Source organism: Pristis pectinata, chromosome 3 (genome assembly GCF_009764475.1).
Source record: "Pristis pectinata isolate sPriPec2 chromosome 3, sPriPec2.1.pri, whole genome shotgun sequence".
Lineage (NCBI taxonomy): Eukaryota > Metazoa > Chordata > Chondrichthyes > Rhinopristiformes > Pristidae > Pristis > Pristis pectinata.
This window is the reverse complement of record NC_067407.1, coordinates 30,982,002-31,003,562: the sequence shown is the minus strand read 5'-3', so window position 1 is coordinate 31,003,562 and position 21,561 is coordinate 30,982,002. Positions and strand designations below refer to the sequence as shown.

The following is a 21,561-nucleotide window of genomic DNA, read 5'->3' as shown; positions in this document are numbered from 1 at the left end:
CCCCCTCACCTTAAATGCAACCTCTCTAGTATTAGACATTTTGACTGTGGGCAAAAATTGCCCGCTGTCTACTTTATCTATGCCTCTGCATAATAAGTTTCTCAGGTCTCCTCCCAGCCTCTGCTGCTCTAAAGAAAAGAACCCAAGTTTGTCCGAACTCCCCTCATAGCACGTGCTCTCCAATCAAGGCAGCATGTCCAAAGCCTCCACATCCTTCCAATAATGGGGTGACCAGAATTGAATGCAATACTCCAGATGTGGCCTTGGAGAGTTTTATAAAGCTGCAACATAACTTGATTCTTGAACTCAATGCTTTGACTAATGAAGGCAGGCATGCCATATGCTGCCTTTACCACCCTATCAACCTGTGCAGTCACTTTCAGGGAGCAGTGGACTTGGACTCTAAGATTCCTTTGTACATCAATGCTGTTAAGGGTCCTATCATCAACAGTGTACTTTCCCTTTACATTTGATCTCCCAAAGTGCCACACCTCACACTTGGCCAGATTAAACTCCATCTGCCATTTCACTGCCCATATTTGCAACTGATCTATATCTCACTGTATCATTTGGCAATCTTCAACACTATCCACAATGCCACCAATCTTTGTATCATCTGTGAACTTACTAACCCACCCATCCACATCTATATATAGCACCAAAATAAGTCCCATTGACCACTACCCTCTGTCTTCTATGGGTAAGCGAATTTTGAATTCAAGCAACCAAGTCACCATGGATGCCATGCATCTTAATCTTTTGAGTGAGCCTACCATGAGGGACCTTGTCAAATGCTTTACTAAAATCCATGTAGATTACATCCATAGTTCTTCTATCATCAATCCCCTCGGCACCACCTAAAGAAAAAAAAAACCTCAATCAAGTTAGTAAGACATGATCTGCCCTGCACAAAACCATGCTGACTGTCTCTAATTAGGCCATGGTTTTCCAAATGCTCATAAATCCTATCCCTAAGAATCTTCTCCAATAGCTTTTTCTATCACTGACATGAGACTCACTGATCTATAGCTTGCAGGATATTCCTTATTTCCTCCCTTAAACAAAGAAACAACATTAGCTACCTGCCAGTCCACTGGGACTTTGCCTGTGGCTAGAGAGGACATGAAGGTCTTGGTCAGGGCCCCAGCAACCTCATCTCTTGTGTCTCAATAACCTGGGGCATATCCCATCAGACCCTTGGGTCTTATCCACCTTGTAAAATACTATAATGCTGGAGGAACTCAGCAGGCCAGGCAGCAACCGTGGAGAAAAGCAGGCAGTCAACATTTCAGGTCAGGACCCTTCTTCAGGACTGAAGATAGGAAAGGCAGGGCAGTGATAGGTGGGCAAGTGGGCTGGGCATAAGGTGGTGATGGGTAGATGCAGGTAAGAGATGGTGATGGGCAGGTATGGGGGAGGAGGGAATAGCAGATCCACTGGGGGATGGGTCAAAAGAGAGGAGGGGGAAAAAGGGGGGGGGGAAGTAGAAGAAAGAGGCTAGGAAAAGGAAGAAAAAAAAGATGCATGGTTAGGGGTGGGTGTGTGGAGGGTGGGGATTACTTGGTGGGAGAATTCAATGTTCATGCTGTTAGGCTGCAAGGTTCCAAGACACACAATGAGGTGGTGTTTTTCCAGTTTGCGCTTGGACTTCTGGCAGTGGAGGAGGCAGAGGACTAATGTATCTGTGATGGAGGGGAAGCTGAAGTAACTGGCAACTGAGATGCAGATCGCAGTTACAGATGAAGTGCAGGTGTTCTGTGAAACAGTCACCTAACTTGCATTTGGTATCGCCAATATAGAGGAAGCCACACTTGTAGCGCTGAGTGCAGTAGATGATATTAAGGGAGGTGCAGGTAAATCGCTGTCTCACCTGAAAGGACTATTTGGGTCCCTGGATATAGGTAGTGGAGGGGCAGATGTTGCACCAATGGCAGGGGCAGTGGAAAGTTCCTGGAGTGGGATGGGTGGGGAGGGAAGAGTGAATGAGGGAGTTGTGGTGAGAGTGGTCCCTGTAAAAGGCAGAAAGGGTGGGGAGGGGAAGATGTGCTTAGTGGTGGGGTCCTGTTGGAAGTGGTGGAGAATGATGTGTTGGATATGTAGGCGGGTAGAATGAAATGAGGACAAAGGGGACTCTCTCCCTATTGAGTCTGGGAGAGGTGAGAGCAGAGGTGCAGGAAATGGCAGAGATGTGGGTATGAGCTCTCTTGACCACAGTGGGGGGGGGGGGGCGGAAGAAGCTCCAGCATGATCTTGGCATTCTTGGAGCTGGACCTTTTTGAAAAGAGGCGAGTGTGTGTGTGTGCGTGCTTGTGAGTTTCACCTTGCAAGAGTCTAAACAAGGCACATTTGCAAATTGTTACCAGTTGATTTGCAGAATAATAGCAGCAAATAAAAGGAAGGTAGGTATAAGTGGAGAGGCCATTGTGTGAGTGGGCCAACATTAGAGTGGGGGACTGAGGCTTTGGTAAGAAGAGGCAAAGGTGTTCTTTCTTTCTTGCTTTGGTGTTTCCTTTAGTGCCAGGCCAGGGTAGTTAGAATAGCTCCAGGGTATGTTCAGCTTGTGAGATGTGGGAGTTCTGGGATACATGCAGTCTCCCTGAACTACATCTGCACGAGGTGCACCCAGCTGCAGCTCCTTACAGACTGTCAGGGAACTAGAGATGCAGCTGGATGACCTTTTGCTCCTATGGGATAATGAGTTCATAATTAAGAGCTACAGGGAGGTAGTCACTCCTAAGCTGCAGGAGGCAGATAGCTGGATGACTGTCAAGAGAAGGCAGGTAGTGCAGAGTTCACTTGTGGCTGTTCCCCTCAATAACAGGTTTGGATGCTGTTGGGGGTGGTGGGGGGGGGGGGGGGGGGGGGAATGACCTACCAAGGGAAAGCCGCAGTGACCAGGTCTCTGGCACTGAGCTTGGTTGTGTGGTACAGAAGGGAAGGGGAGAGAAGAGGAGAGCGGTAGTGATAGGGGATTCCATAGTAAGGGGGACAGACAGGAGATTCTGTGGATGTGAAAGAGACTCCTGGATAGTATGTTGCCTCCTGGGTGCTGGGGTCAGGGACATCTCAGATTGGGTCCACAGCATTCTGAAGGGGGAGTGAACAGCCAGAGGTTGTGGTACATATTGGTACCAATGACATGAGTAGGAAAAGAGATGAGGTCCTGAAGAGGGAATAGAGGGAGCTAGGTAAGAAGCTGAAAAGCAGGACCTCAAGGGTAGTAATCTCTGGAATGCTGCCTGTGGCATGTGCCAGTGAGGGCAGGAATAGGTTTATTTGACAGATGAATGCATGGCTGAGGAGTTTGTGCAGGGGGCAGGGTTTCAGATTTGTTGATCATTGGGATCTCTTCTGGGGAAGGTGCGACCTGTACAAAAGGGACAGGTTACACCTGAACTGAAGGAGGACCAATATTCTTGTGGGTAGGTTTGCTAGAACTATTGGTGAGGGTTTAAACTAGTTTGGCAGGGGGATAGAAACCAGAATGATAGGTCAGAGGCTGGTGCATTCAGTGTACAAGTAGATGCAGAGTGTAGAAAGACTGAGGAAGGATAAGCAGTTGAAAGGGCAAAATTGCAGTCAGTTGGATGAGCTCAAGTGTCTACTTTAATGTGAGAAGTATCAGGAACAAGGGTGATTAACTTAGAGTGTGGGTAAGTACATGGAACTATGATGTGGCCATTACAGAGACTTGGCTGTCACAAGGGCAGGAATGGCTGCTGGATATTCTGGGGTTTAGATGTTTCAAAAGGGATGGGGATGGAAGTAAGAGGTTGGGAAGTGGCTTTGTTAATCAGGGACAGTGTCACAGCTGTAGAAAGGGAGGACATCCTGGAGGGATTGTCTCCTGAGTCAGTGTGGGTGGGTGAGGAACAGGAAGGGAGTGATCACTCTATAGGGAGTATTATACGAACACACACACACACACACACACACACACACACACACACACACACACACACACACACACACACACACACACACACACACACACACACAGAGATTTTGGAGAGGTGAAAAAATAACAGGGTTGTTTTCATGGGTGATTTCATCTTGCCTAATATTGATTGGCACCTCCTTGGTGTAAAGGGGATAGATGGAGCAGAGTTTTAGATGTGTTTGACTAGAGGAGAGGCCATACTGAACCTGGTACTAGGCAATGAGCCTGATCCGGTTTCAGATCTTGGTGGGAGAGCATTTTGGAGATGGTGATCATAATTCCTTGACCTTTACCATAGCCTTGGAGAGGGATAGGAGCAGATGTATTTAATTGGGGGAGGGGGAATTATGATGCTATTAAGCAGGAACTTGGGAGTGAAAAGTGGGAACATGTTCTTGGAAGTGCACAGCAGACATGTGGAGGTTGTTTAGCAAGTACTTGCATGGGGTTCTGGATGGGTTTGTCCCATTGAGGCAGGGTAAGGATGGTAGAGTGAAGGAACCATGGTTGACAGACAGGGAATATCTTGCCAAGAGGAAGAAAGAAGCTTACCCAAGGTTGAGAAAGCATGGATCAGACAGGGCTCTGGAGAGTTACAAGATAGCCAGGAGGGAGCTTAAGAATGGACTTGGGAGAGCTAGAAGGGGGCATGAGAAGGCTTTGGTGACTAGGATCAAGGGAAAACCCCAAGGTGATCTACATGTATGAAGAATAGGAGGATGATTGGAGTGAGGGTAGGACCGATCAGGGATAAAAGAGGAAACTTGCCTGGAGTTGGAAGAGGTAGGAGAGGTCCTTAATGAATACTTTGCTTCAGTATTCACCAGGGAGAGAGACCTTGATGTTTGTGAGGATGGCGTTACAGCAGGCTGATATGCTAGGGCATGTCGACGTGAGGAAAGATGATGTGCTGGAACTTTAGAAAAACATTAGGATAGATAAGTCACTGGGACTAGATGGGATACATCCATGGTTTTTACGGGAAACGAGGGAAGAGATTGCTGTACCTTTAGTGATGATCTTTGCGTCCTTGCTGGCAATGGGAGTAGTGCCAGATAATTGGAGGGTGGCAAATGTTATTCCTTTGTTTAAGAAAGGGAGTAGGTGATAACCCTGGCAATTACAGACTGGTGAGTCTTATGTCAGTGGTGGGCAAATTACTGGAAAAGATTCTTAAAGACAAGATTTATAGGCATTTGGAGAAGTATAAGCTGATTAGGGACAGTCAGCATGGCTTTGAGGGGCAGGTCGTGCCTCACGGACCTGATTTGAATTCTTTGAGGATGTGACAAAGCACATTGAAGGTAGAGCAGTGGACATGGTGTACATGGGTTTTATAAGGTATTGGATGAGGTTCTTCATGAAGGCTTATTCAGAAGGTCAGGAGGCATGGAATCCGGGGAAACGTGGATTATGGATTCAGAATTGGCTTGCCCACAGAAGACAGAAGGTGGTGGTAGATGGAACGTATTCTGCTTGGAGGTCTGTGACCAGTGGTGTTCTGCAGGGATCTGTTCTGGGACCCCTGCTCTTTGTAATTGTTATAAATGACTTGAATGAGGATGTGGAAGGGTGGGTTAGTGAGTTTGCTGATGACACAAAGGTTGGTGGTGTTGTGGATAGTGTAGAAGGTTGCTGTAGGTTAAAACAGGACATTGATAGGATGCAGAGCTGGGCTGAGGAGTGGCAGATGGAGTTCAACCCAGAAAAATGTGAAGTGATACACTTTGGAAGACTGAATTTGAAGGCAGAATGAGGTTAATAGCAGGGCTCTTAGAATGTAGGAACAAAGGGATCTTGGGGTCCATGTCCATGCATCCCTCAAGCTTGCTGCGCAGATCGATAGGGTTGTTAAGAAGGCGTATGGTGTGTTGGCCTTCTTTAGTTGGGGTATTGAGTTCAAGAGCCATGAGGTGATGATGCAGCTCTACAGAACTCTGGTTAGACCACATTTGGAGTATTGTGTCCAGTTCTGGTTGCCTCATTATCAGAAAGATGTGGAAGCTTTAGAGAATGCAGAGGAGATTTACCAGGATGTTGCCTGGATTGGAGAGCATGTCTTGTGAGGATAGGTTGAGTAAGCTAGGGCTTTTCTCTTCGGAGAGGAGGAAGATGAGAGGTGACCTGATGGAGGTGTACAAGATAAGAGGCATAGATTATGTGGACAGTCAGAGACTTTTTCCCAGGACGAAAATGGCTAACATGAGGGGACATAATTTTAAGGTGATTGGAGGAAGGTATGGGGGGGATGTCAGGGGTAAATTTTTTATTTTGCAGAGTGGTGGGTGTGTGAAACGCACTGCTAACAGAGGTTGTGGGGACAGATACGTCAGGGACATTTAAGACTCTTTTTATAGCCACTTGAATGATAGAGAAGTGGAGGGCTATATGGGAGGGAATGGTTAGATAGATATTAGAGCAGGATAAAATGTGAGCACAAAATCGTGGGCTGAAGGGCCTGTATTGTGCTGTAATGTTCTATTATCCACCTTGGTGCTCTTTAAGAGACCCAATCCAACCTCTTTCTTTATATCAAAATGCCCAATCATATTACCACACTCCACACTGATCTCCTTAACCTCGCGTTCTTCTCCTTGGTAAATAGTGATGCAAAGTACTCATTTAGGACCTCACCCACGTCCTTTGTCTCTAATCACATGTTCCCTCCTTTATGCTCGAGTGATCCTACCCTCTCCCTAGTTACCTTCTTGATATATGTATGGAATGCCTTAGGATTCTCTTTAATCCTATCTGCCAAGGACTTTCATGGCACCCCCTGGTTCTCCTAATTCCCTTGAGTTCTTTTCTAGCTTTATAATCTTTGACTCCATTTTGATTTTAGCTTCTGAAACTTTGCATATGCTTCCTTTTTTCTTCTTGACTAAATTCACCACTTCTCTTGACATCCAAGGTTCCCTTACCTTGTCATCCTTCTTACTGGAATGTACCTGTCCTGTATTTGGTGCAGTTGGTCTTTAAACACCCTCCAAATGTCAGATGTGGACTTGCCCACAAACAGCTGTTCCCAATTAACTCCCTGGTTCCTGCCTAATATTCTTATAATTTGCCCTGCTCCAAATTAATACTCTTCTGTAAGGTCCCTACTTATCCTGGTGTTACGGACTCAGTGAAAGTCCCTTTAAGATAGAGAGTGTGTGTGTATGTGTGTGTGGGGCGTGCTTACGTCAATAGAAGATAAAGGACGTAATGACGTTGTTGAAGAAGAAGAAGAAGAAGAGAGAGAGAGAAGGGAGAGAGACACCAGCCTGCTTGTTTTTCTCTATCGATGGATGAGAAACAATAACTGTGTTTACCACTGAAATCCATGTATGGAAGTTGGAAGTAATCCGGTGGAGTTCACTTTGTTGCTGACCTGTAGAAGGAAACAGGTATTTGTGTGTGGACGACCACGGTTCGGATGCTTTTCGGGGTGAGGAAGTCACTACCGAGTAAACACTGAAGTGTCGTTTGGGTTCCATCGTGGAACATTTGGATTTCGTATGTACTCTCTCTCTATGTTTTTCTACATCTACATCTTATCTTCAGACAACGGTGGTTGTTGAAGAAGCCCTTGCTCATGTTTCACCTTATGGCTTGCGGAACTGAACTTTAAGAACCATTCCGGAACTGGGAGTTTTGGACTTTGTCACACACACACACGAAGAGTTTAGTTTTGGGGTTAACGTTCGAGGTTTAACATTCTTGAATTCTAACATACTAACATTTTTTTTAACTTTTATTTTACGTATTACCATAAGTAGTCATTAATAAAATAGTTTTTAACGCTGAATCATGCTCAGTGTGTTTCTTTTGTTGCTGGTTTGTGACAAAATTGGGGGCTCGTCCGGGATAGTTCCCAAGGTTAACGAGTGTCGTCTGGGATTGTACCCCAGATTGACGAGATTTGTTCGAGATTCAATCCAAAGATTTTTGAGGGAGCTCTGAAAAATTCTTTTTTTAATTGGCTTGTGTGTGTGGAAACCAGCAGCAATGGATATTAAGGCATTTTTGGAGTCACCAACCCAAAAGGGATTGGAGGTGGCGAAAAAGGATGATCTGATAAAGATTGCTACAAGGCTAAACCTTACAGAAGTAAAGCAGTCTATGAGAAAGGCAGATATTCAGAGACTGATAGCTGGCCATTATGTGGAAAAGAAAGTGTTTGAGAAGGAAGTGTTAAAACAGTTTCCTGGCAGTGAAATAGCAATTTCTGAGGCACAGGTGCAGCTGGCAAAGATAGAGGCTGAACGAGAGCAAAATAAATTAGAAGCTGAACGAGAACAAAAGAGATTAGAGGCTGAACGAGAACAAACCCAGTTAAAGATAGAGGCTGAACGAGAACAAAAGAAATTAGAGGCCGAACAAGAGGAAAAGAAATTAGAGGCTGAACAAAAGCTAACTCAGATGAAGATAGAGGCTGATCTAGCAATGAAGCAGATGGAATTGAAGAGGATGGAGCTGGATAGTGAGGAGAAGGAAAAACAGAGGCAGCATGAGTTACAAATGAAGCGTAGGAGTTCGGAATCTGATTCTGATGATGGTTTTTCAGCCAGCAGGGAGGTTCGATTAGTCCCTCCGTTTGAAGAAGATCAGGTTGATCAGTATTTCCAACATTTTGAAAAGGTTGCTGTGAGTTCAAACTGGCCAAGGAAAGGATGGGCTCTTATGGTACAGAGTGTGATTAAAGGTAAAGCTCAAAAAGCTTATTCTGCTTTGTCTGTTGAGGATGCAGCTGATTATACCAAGGTAAAACAAGCTATATTGAAGGCCTATGAATTGGTCCCTGAGGCTTATAGACAAAAATTCAGAGACTTGAGGAAATCTGCAGATCAGACTTATATGGAATTTGCCAATGGAAAGAGAATATGTTTTGAACGATGGTGCCTGGCTAAAAATGTAGATGGGGATTACGATAAATCGACAGAATTGATACTGGTGGAAGACTTTAAAAGATGTGTTCCAGCTGAATTAACAACATATTTAAATGAAAAGGCAGTGGAAACTTTACAAGAAACTGCTAGGTTGGCAGATGATTATGCTTTAACCCATAAATCCAAATGGGGACAACCTAAAACCTTTCAAAAGAGTTACAAAGACAATCCAGGTAAACCGGAGATTAAATTGGGAGGTAATCAAAAAGGAAAAGATGAAAAGAAGCCAGGGCTGGAGAAACCTGTTGAGCGTACTTGTTATTACTGTAGGAAACCTGGCCACGTGATATCTAATTGTGCCCTTTTGAAGAAAAAGAAGGAAGCTGGGCCCAATGCTTGCTTTCAGGCAATTAAAAATCAAGAAGGTTTAGGAGATGCTGTTAAAGATCAGTCCTTGCAAGAGGGAAAAGCGGAAAAGTTGGAGGAGGTGAGAAAAGAATTCCGTTCGTATGTATCAGAGGGTTTTGTTTCACTGAATGATGAGTCACCCCAGGTGCCAGTGAAAATTCTTAGAGATACTGGGGCTAGTCAATCTCTCTTGCTGGACAGTGTTTTAAATTTTGGTGAAGAAAGTGACACTGGTGAAGTAAATCTAGTACGAGGTGTTACAGGTGAGACCATGTCTGTCCCTTTTCACAGGGTGATTTTAAAGTCAAAGTTCGTAGAAGGACCAGTCGAGATAGGGATAAGACCTAGTTTGCCAGTGGAAGGAGTTTCTTTGTTATTGGGAAATGACCTTGCAAATGGAGAAAGTGATCCTGTGGTACGGTTAACAACCAAACCAAGGATTGATGAGTCTGAGGATGATACAGATGTTTACCCATCATGTGCGGTGACTCGAGCTAGAGCTAAAGAATTAGCCAAGACAGACAGTCCGGTGCAGTCTGATGTAGTTCCTTGTGACAGTCCTAAACAGGAAGAAAATTTTGATGCCTTATCTGAGACTTTTCTGTCTTCACTGGAGGATCAACATCCTTACAGTGAGCCTGAATTTAAAGATTTGTCTTTGTCAAGGAAGGATTTTATGGTGGAACAGACAAAGGACCCTGAGTTGACAGAATTGAAAGAAAAAGCTCTCTCATGTGAGGAGATTGAGAAAGTGCCAACTGGATACTATGTCAAAAATGGAGTGTTAATGAGGAAATGGAGACCTCCTCATGTTCCTGTTACTGAGGAATGGGAAGTTATTCATCAGGTTGTTGTTCCAAAAGTTTATAGGGATGAGATTTTAAACCTGGCCCATAGTATGCCTTTGGGTGGTCATTTTGGTGTGAATAAAACTGTAGGGAAGATCTTGAAACAATTCTATTGGCCTGGTTTGAGAAAAGATGTGGTGATGTTTTGTCAAACCTGCCACACATGTCAGATGGTAGGTAAACCAAATCAAAAACCCCCTGTGGCTCCTTTGAAACCAATTCCTGCTTTTGGTGAACCCTTTTCGAAGGTGATTGTGGACTGTGTTGGCCCCTTACCAAAGTCTAAGACTGGAAATCAGTATTTGTTAACCATCATGTGTGCCACTTCTAGATTTCCAGAGGCAATACCCCTTAGAAATATTAAGGCCAAGACGGTGTCAAAGGCTCTTGTAAAATTTTTTACCTTGTTTGGTTTGCCAAAAGAAATCCAATCTGATCAAGGTAGTAATTTTATGTCAAAAATTTTTCAACAAATAGTCTATGAGCTGGGAGCAAAGCAGATTGTATCATCTGCATATCACCCAGAATCTCAAGGAGCTCTGGAGAGATTTCATTCTACTCTCAAAAATATGCTGAAGACTTATTGCTTTGAAAACACCAAGGATTGGGACGAAGGTATCCATTTACTTTTGTTTGCCGTTAGAGAATCGATCCAGGAGTCAATCGGATTTAGTCCGTTTGAGCTTGTATTTGGACATAGGGTGAGAGGACCTTTGGAGTTGTTAAGAGAGCAATGGGTTAATGAGGAAGTTCACTTGAGTCTGTTGGACTATGTCCAAAAATTTAAAACTCGGTTGGAGAGAGTCTGCCAGCTAGCGAGAGAGAATCTGAAAACAAGCCAGATAAGAATGAAGACATATTTTGATAGACGTGCTTGGCCTAGGACATTCGCAGTGGGGCAAAAGGTGTTGGTATTTTTCCCTAGCCAAAATAATCCCTTGCAAGCTCGTTTTTCTGGACCCTATGTTATTGAATCTCGAGTGACTGATCTAACATATATAATCAAAACACCAGATAGACGCAAGAAAACACAACTCTGTCACGTAAACATGCTAAAACCTTATTATGAGAGGGATTCAGTTGTGGCCTTGGTGGATGGTGAAAAGGTTGTTTCTAGAATGCCTGATGTTGATGTTGAGGAAGGCCAATTTAGACCAAATATTGTTCCATCGAAACTAAAAAACCAAAATATCATGGAGAACCTTGAAACGAAGTTGGACCATTTACAAGTTTCACAAAAACAACAGATGAGAGAATTAATTTTAAAATTTAAAAATCTGTTCCCAGATGTTCCAAACAGAACATCGATAATTACTCATGATGTTGATGTTGGGGATGCAAAACCAATCAAACAACACCCATATTGAATGAATGTGGAAAAAAGTAAACTTGTTGATCAGGAAATAAAATACATGTTGGAAAATGATATTATTAGACATTCTAGTTCAAATTGGAGTTCGCCCTGTGTTATTGTACCTAAACCTGATGGAACTGTTAGATTTTGCACAGATTACAGGAAAGTGAATGCTGTAACAAAGTCAGATGCTTACCCTATTCCTAGGGTGGATGATTGCATAGACAGAGTGGGAAAGGCAAAATTTCTTACAAAGATTGACCTGTTAAAAGGGTACTGGTGTGTTCCATTAACAGATAGAGGAAGGGAGATTTCAGCCTTTGTAACCCCTTCTGGATTGTATGAATACAATGTTTTGCCATTTGGAATGAAAAATGCTCCGGCAACATTTCAAAGAATGATTAATTCAGTGATTCATGGGTTAAAACATACAGATGCCTACATTGACGACTTAGTGACTGGGAATGATACTTGGGAGGATCACATCTCTGCGTTAGAAAGGTTGTTTGAAAGACTTTCCAAGGCTAACCTTACAGTTAACTTGGCTAAAAGTGAATTTGGCCATGCCACTGTGACGTATCTTGGTTATGTTGTAGGTCAAGGCAAGCAAGCTCCTGTTCAGGTAAAAGTTCAAGCAATATCTGAGTTCCCTATTCCCACAGGTACGAGGACTGTTAGAAGATTTTTGGGAATGGTTGGATATTACCGAAAATTTTGTAAAAATTTTGCTGATATTGCTCTTCCCCTAACTAATCTTCAGAAGAAGGGAGTAAAGTTTGTTTGGACAGATTCTTGTCAAGAAGCATTTGAGAAGCTGAAAGCCATTTTATGCTACCATCCTGTGCTCAGAACACCTGACTTTGAAAAGCCATTTTCATTAGCAGTAGATGCCAGTGATGAAGCTGCAGGAGCTGTGTTGTTGCAGAAGGGTGACCTTGATGATATTGACCATCCTGTAGCTTACTTTTCAAAGAAATTTAATGAGCATCAAAAGAATTATTCCACCATAGAGAAAGAATTACTGTCGCTTGTTTTAGCCTTGCAACATTTCAGTGTATATGTTTGCACCGCTCAGAAACCATTGACTGTGTATACAGATCATAACCCATTGGTGTTTCTGAGCCGAGTCAAAAACAAGAACAGAAGGCTGTTAAACTGGAGTTTAATTTTGCAAGAGTTTGATCTCATGATAACTCACATTAAAGGCAAAGATAATGTGATTGCTGATTGTCTTTCCCGATGTTAAATGGGAAACATGTATCTGTACTAATCTGATAGTCTGTAGTTGTGTAGCATGATAATTATTAACATTATTAACTGTATGCGCGGTTAAAATTTTCTTGGGAAATTTTTTTTTTAGGTGGGAGGTGTTACGGACTCAGTGAAAGTCCCTTTAAGATAGAGAGTGTGTGTGTATGTGTGTGTGGGGCGTGCTTACGTCAATAGAAGATAAAGGACGTAATGACGTTGTTGAAGAAGAAGAAGAAGAAGAAGAAGAGAGAGAGAGAAGGGAGAGAGACACCAGCCTGCTTGTTTTTCTCTATCGATGGATGAGAAACAATAACTGTGTTTACCACTGAAATCCATGTATGGAAGTTGGAAGTAATCCGGTGGAGTTCACTTTGTTGCTGACCTGTAGAAGGAAACAGGTATTTGTGTGTGGACGACCACGGTTCGGATGCTTTTCGGGGTGAGGAAGTCACTACCGAGTAAACACTGAAGTGTCGTTTGGGTTCCATCGTGGAACATTTGGATTTCGTATGTACTCTCTCTCTATGTTTTTCTACATCTACATCTTATCTTCAGACAACGGTGGTTGTTGAAGAAGCCCTTGCTCATGTTTCACCTTATGGCTTGCGGAACTGAACTTTAAGAACCATTCCGGAACTGGGAGTTTTGGACTTTGTCACACACACACACGAAGAGTTTAGTTTTGGGGTTAACGTTCGAGGTTTAACATTCTTGAATTCTAACATACTAACATTTTTTTTAACTTTTATTTTACGTATTACCATAAGTAGTCATTAATAAAATAGTTTTTAACGCTGAATCATGCTCAGTGTGTTTCTTTTGTTGCTGGTTTGTGACACTGGTCTGTAACTGTCTTGAAAATTAAGGAGTTGTGGTCACTGTTAACTAACTGTTCTTCCACTGCTTCTGAAGAGTAGAGCTGAATGTGGCAGAATCATCAGTGAAGTGCCACATTTTGGTCCAAGTATTGGAAGAAATGTCCTTGATGTGGAAGCTGAGGTTGATTGGACCAAGGATTCTGCCCTGATTTAAGCTATGGATCTGAGATGATTTACTGCCAGAAAGCACCCTGTCATTAATATTTGTATAACTTCAGCTAGCAGAATTTTTGTGTTGACTTTAGTTTTATCATGGCTGCTTAATGCTGCACATAGTCAAATCCTACCTTGATATCTAGGGGAGTCACTGTCACTTTGTCACTGGAATTTACCTCTTATGGCTATGTTTGGATCAAGCTGCATTGAAGTCTGGAGAAAAATAGTCCTGATGAAATGCAATTTGAGTGTTGGAAGCATATTAGTGAGTAAGTGCATTCTGATAGCTCTGGCAGTACATTTCCATTCCTTTGAGAGCCGACTGAGAGTGACAACTAATTGGATTAGGTTTTCACTGCTTTTTGTGGAGTGAATGTACCTGATAATTTTGCACATTATTGGATAAATTAGAGTCACGGAATTGCACGGAAACCTTTTTGGCCCAACTTGTCTATGCCTACCAAGGTGTCTTCCTATAAGCTAAGTCCATATCCCTCTAAAGCTTACCAAATGTCTTTTAAACATTGTAATTGTATCCACTTTTACCACTTCCACTGGCAGTTTTTTTTCCATATACCTACCACTCTCTGTGTGGGGGAAAAACTTGCTCCTCAGGTCCCCTTTAACTCTTCCCCCTTTACCTTAAACCTGTGCCCTCCAGTTAGACTGTCCTATCCTGGGTGGGGGGTGGAGGGAAAAGATGACCATCTGTCTTATCTGTGCCCCTCATGATGGAGGAAGTGGTCCAGTTTGAAGGAGGCCATGTTCCTCACATGGGTGAGGAAAATAAAGGAGGCTAAGCTGATAACCAGTATTTTTTTTCCACACCATTGTGAGCTGACAGCCAATTAGAAATCTTGTGGCCTTGCACAATTTGCCAGAATGAGTAAAATAACTTGCTGGATTAATTGGAGGTGAATTGTTTCTGCTTTTTGCGTTGGAGTCCTTGCTCCTTGTGTTCTATTAAAAGCCAATTTATCTGGAGCTAGCATTCCCAGACAGGCACTTTGTTTGTGGAATTGGCATCCTGAGTTATTTTAAGTTACTTTATGACTCATAGAATCAGAACAGTACAGCACAATACAGGCCCTTCGGCCCACAATGTTGTGCCAACCTTTAAACCTCGCCTAATGCTATCTAACCCCTTCCTCCCACATATCCCTCTATTTTAAATTCCTCCATATGCTTCTAGCAATTTGACCAATGCACCTGCTCTGCCACCACCCCAGGCAGCACATTCCATGCCCCAACCACTCTCTGGTTTTTAAAAAAACCTTCCTCTGATATCTCCTTTGAACTTCCCACCCATTACTTTAAAGCCATGCCCTCTTGTATTGAGCACTGGTGCCCTGGGAAAGAGGTGCTGGCTGTCTACGCTATCTATTTCTCTTAATATTTTGTATACCTCTATCATGTCTCCCCTCATCCTCCTCCTCTCCAAAGAGTAAAGCCCTAGCTCCCTTAATCTCTCCTCATAATCCATACTCTCCAAACCAGGCAGCATCCTGGTAAGTCTCCTCTGCACCCTTTCCAACACTTCCACATCCTTCCTATAATGAGGTGACCAGAACTGGACACAGTACTCCAAGTGTGGTCTAACCAGAGTTTTGTAAAGCTGCATCATTACCTTGCAGCTCTTAAACTCGATCCCACAATTTATGAAAGTTAACACCCCATAAGCTTTAACTACCCTATCCACCTGTGAGGCAACTTTCAGTGATCTGTGGATATGAACACCCAGATCCCTCTGCTCCTCCACACTACCCAGAATCCTGCCATTAACCTTGTACTCTGCCTTGGAGTTAGTCCTTCCAAAGTGTACCACCTAACACTTCTCCGGATTGAACTCCATCTGCCACTTCTCAGCCCAGCTCTGCATCCTGTCAATGTCCCTCTGCAATCTTTGGCAGTCCTCCGCACTATCCACAACACCACCAATCTTTGTGTCGTCTGCAAACTTGCTAACCCACCCTTCTACCCCCCCCCCCCCCCAATCCAAGTCATTAATAAATAACACGAAAAGTAGAGGTCCCAGAACTGATCCTTGTGGGACACCACTTGTCACAGCCCTCCCATCTGAATGCACTCCCTCCACCACAACTCTCTGCTTTCTACAGGCAAGCCAATTCTGAATCCATAGGCCAAGCCTCCCTGGATCCCATGCCCTCTGACCTTCTGAAGAAGCCTACCATGTGGAACCTTGTCAAACGCCTTACTAAAATCCATGTAGACCACATCTATTGCACTACCCTCGTCAATTTGCTTGGTCACCTCCTCAAAGGATCCTATCAGGCTTGTGAGACATGATCTTCCCTTTTGCAAATCCATGCTGGCTGTCCCTAATCAGTCCATGATTCTCTAACTGCTCATAGATCCTATCTCTAAGAATCCCTTCCAACAGCTTGCCCACAACAGACGTAAGGCTCACTGGTCTGTAATTCCCTGGACTATACCTACTACCTTTTTTTTGAATAAGGGGACAACATTTGCCACCCTCCAATCCTCTGGTACCATTCCTGTGGACAATGAGGACTCAAATGCCTTACCAAAATCCATGTAGACCATATCTACTGCACTACCCTCAACAATCTGCCTCTATCAACTTTTTCACACAGAATAGTGGGTATGTGGAATGAGCTGTTAGAAGAAGTGGTAGTTTTGGGTACAATTACAACATTTAAGACATTTGGACAGGTATGTGGATAGGAAAGGTTCAGAGGGATGTAGGCCAAATATAGGGAAATGGATTAGTTCAGGTAGGCAACTTGGTTGGCATGCACAAGTTGGACTGAAGGGCCTGTCTCTGGGCCTATTACTATAACTGATTTTATAAATCTCTTTAAGGTCACCCCTCAGCCTCCTTCACTCTGGGGAAAATAGTTCCAGTCTATCCAGTCATTCCTCAAACCCTTTAGTCCTAGCAACACTCTTGTGAATCATTTCTGTGCTCTCTAGCTTAATCACATTCTTCCTATAGTATGGTGACCAGAACTGCACATTATATTCCAGGTGTGGTCTTAACAATGCCTTGTACAGCTATAAAGTGATGTCCCATCTCTTGTACTCAATGCCCTCTCTGAAGATGAGCGTGCCAATGCCTTTCTCACCACCTTGTCTACCTGTGTCGGGGAATCATGTATTTGCACATTATGTGCAAATTATGTATGTCTCTCCCACAACACCTGCAGTGACCTGTCATTTGCTGTGCAAGTCCTGCCCTGGTTTAACTTTACAAAATGTATCACTTCACACTTGCCTAAGTTAAATTCCATCTGCCATTCCTTTACCCACTTTCCAGTTGATCCACATCCTGTTGTAACCTTGGACAACCTTCACTGTACAGCACATCACCAATTTTTGGTGTCAACTGCAAACTTAATCAGTTAAGTATTGTAGCTACTGGAACTTCTTGGATAGAGGAATAGCTAGTTCTCTAACAAATCTTCACAAATCTCACATGAGTATGGCTATGTTCTCTGGTTAGTTATTTAATTATCCACCACCCTTCGTATTGGATGCAATATCACTGTAGATCTGTGATCTGATATATAGGTTATGGTATTCCTGGATTTAAGAAAAGATAAAGTACTACTTTATTTGATGTGGGTTTTAGACCATGGGCAATGGTTTGGGAGAATAGATAAATAGGCAGGTATTCTTTTTCTAGGTATGGTATCTTAAGCAAGAGTGGTGGAATGCTGCATTATGGGAAGTTCCACCTTGTGGATGAGACGTTTAGTCTGCCTTTGGCAGAGCAGGGGAGTTCTTAAGTCTTAACCAATAATATCTTTCAATGAACAACTAAAGTGGATAATAATTTATTTTGTCCCCACTGTTTGTAGGGCCTTTCTATATCATAACATTGATTGCTGGTCAAGGTCCCTTGGATTGCCCTGAAGTCTCAAAAGGTAGTTATGAACAGTAAATGACTGTTTCTACCCATCATATCAGCTAAGGGCTGTACCCCTGGAAAGCAAGGCAAATTAGGTGGTGAGGTGGATTCTTGTGGGTTGAGGCTGCAGAGTGGTAGAATTTTTTTTTGGGTGATCCAAAAGCAAGTTGCAGAAGCTGGTGGACAATCAGGATATGGGTTGGTCTTTTTTTGTTTCTCTTCTTGCATTCTTTTGGAAGTTGTTGTACATTTACCACCTCAGACCTGCACAGGATCAGCCATGATCTTATTGGTAGATGAGGCCTAAGGGATTGTATTATCTATCTCTGCTTTTAGTAAAGATTTAGCTTGCCACTTCTTTGTTGATCTGGGTCCAGTGCCTGTTCATCTATATGATTTGTACATTCCACCTTTCTAATAAATAGTTTTAAAATAATTAATCTGTCTGCTCCATTTCTGGCATATCACTCTTCTTGGTTTATCCCAAAATTGTCTGTTTAAACTAACAGTCATCGTGAATGTCTTTTCATAAATTCTGATCAGTGTACTTTCAGCATTTTGTGTTTTATTTCAGATTTCAAGCATTTGCACATTGTTTCCTCTAATCCCTAATTAAACCAGTAAAATCAAGAATTGGCCACTTTTCATTTGACCAGGAAGGTTACGAGGAGATCTAATAGTTACTCAAAATTCAGAAGTTTTGATAACGTATATCGGGAAAAGTATTTTCACTGGTGAGTTAACTATCAAGGGTGTAAATTTAAGATTATAAAAAGGATGAAGGAAAGTGGTTAAGAGAGATGCTTAATGCAGAAGCTTAGGGGGTGGTATGTCTTACGAAATGTGGTAGAATTGGAATCCAGAATAGGAATTAAAAGGGATTTGATTAAAAATTTGTAACTTATTAAATGGTTATAGGTATGAACAGGTCAATGGAATGTTGACAAATTTAGTAAAGAACTGGGGTAGGTGCAGCAGTGACATTTACATAAAACTGTAATATTTCAAATAGATTCACAAATGATATATAGTTTCTATATCTCAGCTGAGTTTTGGTCTTTCTAGTTCCAGTAGTTTAATTTTCCCAAATTTAAAATGCTTTTATTCTGTGACGTGAAAAATCAAATTTGACTGGACATTCTATGCATTAATCTTTTTGCATCAGTGAAGAAATACTTTATGGAGATTTAATGTTCAGCTGAATGACTGATCTTCATTATTACGACTCGTTTGTTTTGTTTAAAAATAAGGTCCTGGTTGATGCTGCATTTTAAATGTGTTAAATCATTTGTGTTATTTCAAATTATTGATCAGTGATTATGCTTGCATATATATTTTATGGGTCACTAATGTGTAAATGAGTAAGAAATCAATAAATGTAAGTTGAAATACCATTTTTGGTGAATACTCTTAGGCTCTGCTTTGGAGGCTTCTAATTTCCCCTGACCCGTATCCACCACCACAATCGCCAAAAGAGTACATAAAATTTGATGAGTTTTATGCATTTGACAATGTTAATAAAAGCAAACAAATACTTCAAGTAAGTTTACATTGGTGATAATGTCTCATTTTTTTTCTCTCCTTCCAGACGAGACGGAGTCCCCAAGTGTATTTGAGGCGAAGTGGAGTCAGATTTTGGATCCACCCTCTCACCTGTTGTCTTTAAATCCAGCCTTGTCTAATGTCAATGTGGGATCATTGTCCAGTGAGGTGCAAGCAAAACTAAAATGCTGTTCTTCACCCAAAGCAGAGATTTCAGTCTTTGGGGGAGGGGATCATTGCCTTAATGGAAATGATGCCACAGGAAACCTAGGACTTGATGTACATTGGATTAATGATGAAGGAGCTCTTGTGAATAACAAAAGCAATTGTGATCATTGGCCAAACTTTAAATCATCAGTGAAGCCTGCTTGTGAACATGAACTAACTCTTTCTGAAGATATGAATTCTTCAAGTATATTTGGGATAATTGTACAGAATTCTGACAGTCAATCAGAACAGTGTGGTGACCTTTTAGAGGAGGATAGCACAAATAGTCAAAATACATTAAATGTTAACAGTTTTTTGGTAGAAAACTCAAATCTGCAAAGTGGACCATTATTATCTGCTGTGAACTGCAAAACTGAGAAGGCTGTTAAAATGAAAAGTATTGAACAATTGAACACACCCTGTGCGGATGAGCCATCTGTGAAATCTTCATTTGAGAGTTTAAAGAACTGTACAGATTTAGAAAATGTATCACCTAATTCAAAAGAGTCTTGGCGAGTTGATGACTTATCAGTTATTTGTGAACAGAGTGAATTGTCTGGATTGGATGGTGCTGCTGATATAAACGAATTAAGTGATTCATTCTCTAGAAAAGCTGAAACAAATGATACAGTTACTGAACTAGAAGATGAGCTGACGCAGGTTAAAAATAATTTTGTAAAAAGTGCAGATGATTTGGATGCTTTAGCAAATACGCTGATATTGGGTGATCTGGATAATTTTACTGGTTTAAAAATAGACTCTGAAACAGCACAATCCCAACAATTTGGGCCCTGTTCTGTCAAGAAGCAGCCAAACCTGATTGCAGTACAATATAATTCCACAAATAATGGCAATTGTGGTAATGACGAACACCATTTTGAAAATGCCAACAGTGTAATGAGTATAAATGATGAAATGGCTGTTTGCCAAAAAACTAGTGACGTTTTGTTCATGCAGGGATATACTACAGACTTGTCTAACCATTCAAACAAAATACCATCTCAGACTGATGCAACAGTTGATCAGTTAACTCCACACATGGAGCAAGTTGGTCATGAAACACTGGAAGAAAATAATGGTGAGATTGTTTTAGATCAAACAAAAACAGTGACAGAATCTGCGATCCCAAGTGATGATTGGTTGCAAAGGTCAACCCCCTTGTGTGCTGATGTGATAAAGAAGGTGTCAACGTCTTGCTACTCGTGTGATGTATTAGACTCTCTGTCAATTCCTAATTCAACAGTGGACTGTGTTTCTAAATCTTTGCCTTTAAAAGAAGATTCAGTAACTGAAGAGAAGGAAAGAGAGGAGAGCAAATCAGAAAATTACTTCATTCAACACCAAGAAAGCAATGTGGTGGAAGCTGGAGTAGCTAATGATTTGACCGGATTAAGTATTTCTACAGATATTGCAGATCAGTTGAGAGACAACTATTTTAACACTCCCACTCCATCTGCTACAGTAACTAGTACACAGGATGATGCAGAAAAATTAGCTTTAAATAATGCACAGTCTGCTAGTATTCCATTTGGAGGTGCTAGACCGAAGCAACCTTTGAATTTGAAACTACAAATCCCAAAACCTTTGACCAACCAATTATTGAATGACTTGGGCTCAAATAACCCTGCACAAAATACAAAAAATAAAAATATAGGTTTCATTGATAGAGCAGAGCTGCCTGAAGATTCCTGTTTGTGTGCTTCGAATGGCGGTAATTCAGTTCCAGATTGCACCAGTGATGCTGACGACTTTGGAGTGTGTTATGCTGGTGATTCCAAAGATACCAACTCAGATTATGCTTTGGAGTCTGAAGATCCAAATAATGACCTGCGAATTGGACAGTTTCCAGGACCCCTCAAAAAGCCATTTACAAGTTTGGGTGATGTTGCTCCAGTATGGGTACCAGATTCCCAAGCACCAAACTGCATGAAGTGTGAGATGAAGTTTACTTTCACAAAGAGACGTCATCACTGCAGAGCTTGTGGAAAGGTGAGTTGTCTTTCTGGTTATATAAGAAACAAATTCAAAGCCTGTTTATATCAGGCTTGGAAATTGCTTAAGTGGTGAATGTCGGGGAAACTGCATGAAGGATGTATACCAATTTGAGGTGTTGTTAAATGCAGCTGTTTTAATCACCAAGAGGAAATGGCTTGTAGTGCTTTGACTCCAAATTGCTACCTTTTTTAAAAAGAAAGATGATGCACAAGAGCAGCA

General features: G+C 42.1%; 1 protein-coding gene across 1 annotated transcript in view; it reads left to right on the top strand.

Annotated features, from left to right (window-relative positions):
* Positions 1-21,561, top strand: part of LOC127568351 (zinc finger FYVE domain-containing protein 9-like) — a 101,591-nt gene that overhangs the window by 28,890 nt on the left and 51,140 nt on the right. The window contains exon 3 of the mRNA XM_052011992.1: positions 19,187-21,336. Coding sequence (XP_051867952.1) covers positions 19,187-21,336 — 2,150 coding nt within the window. The remainder of the gene's footprint in view (positions 1-19,186; positions 21,337-21,561) is intronic.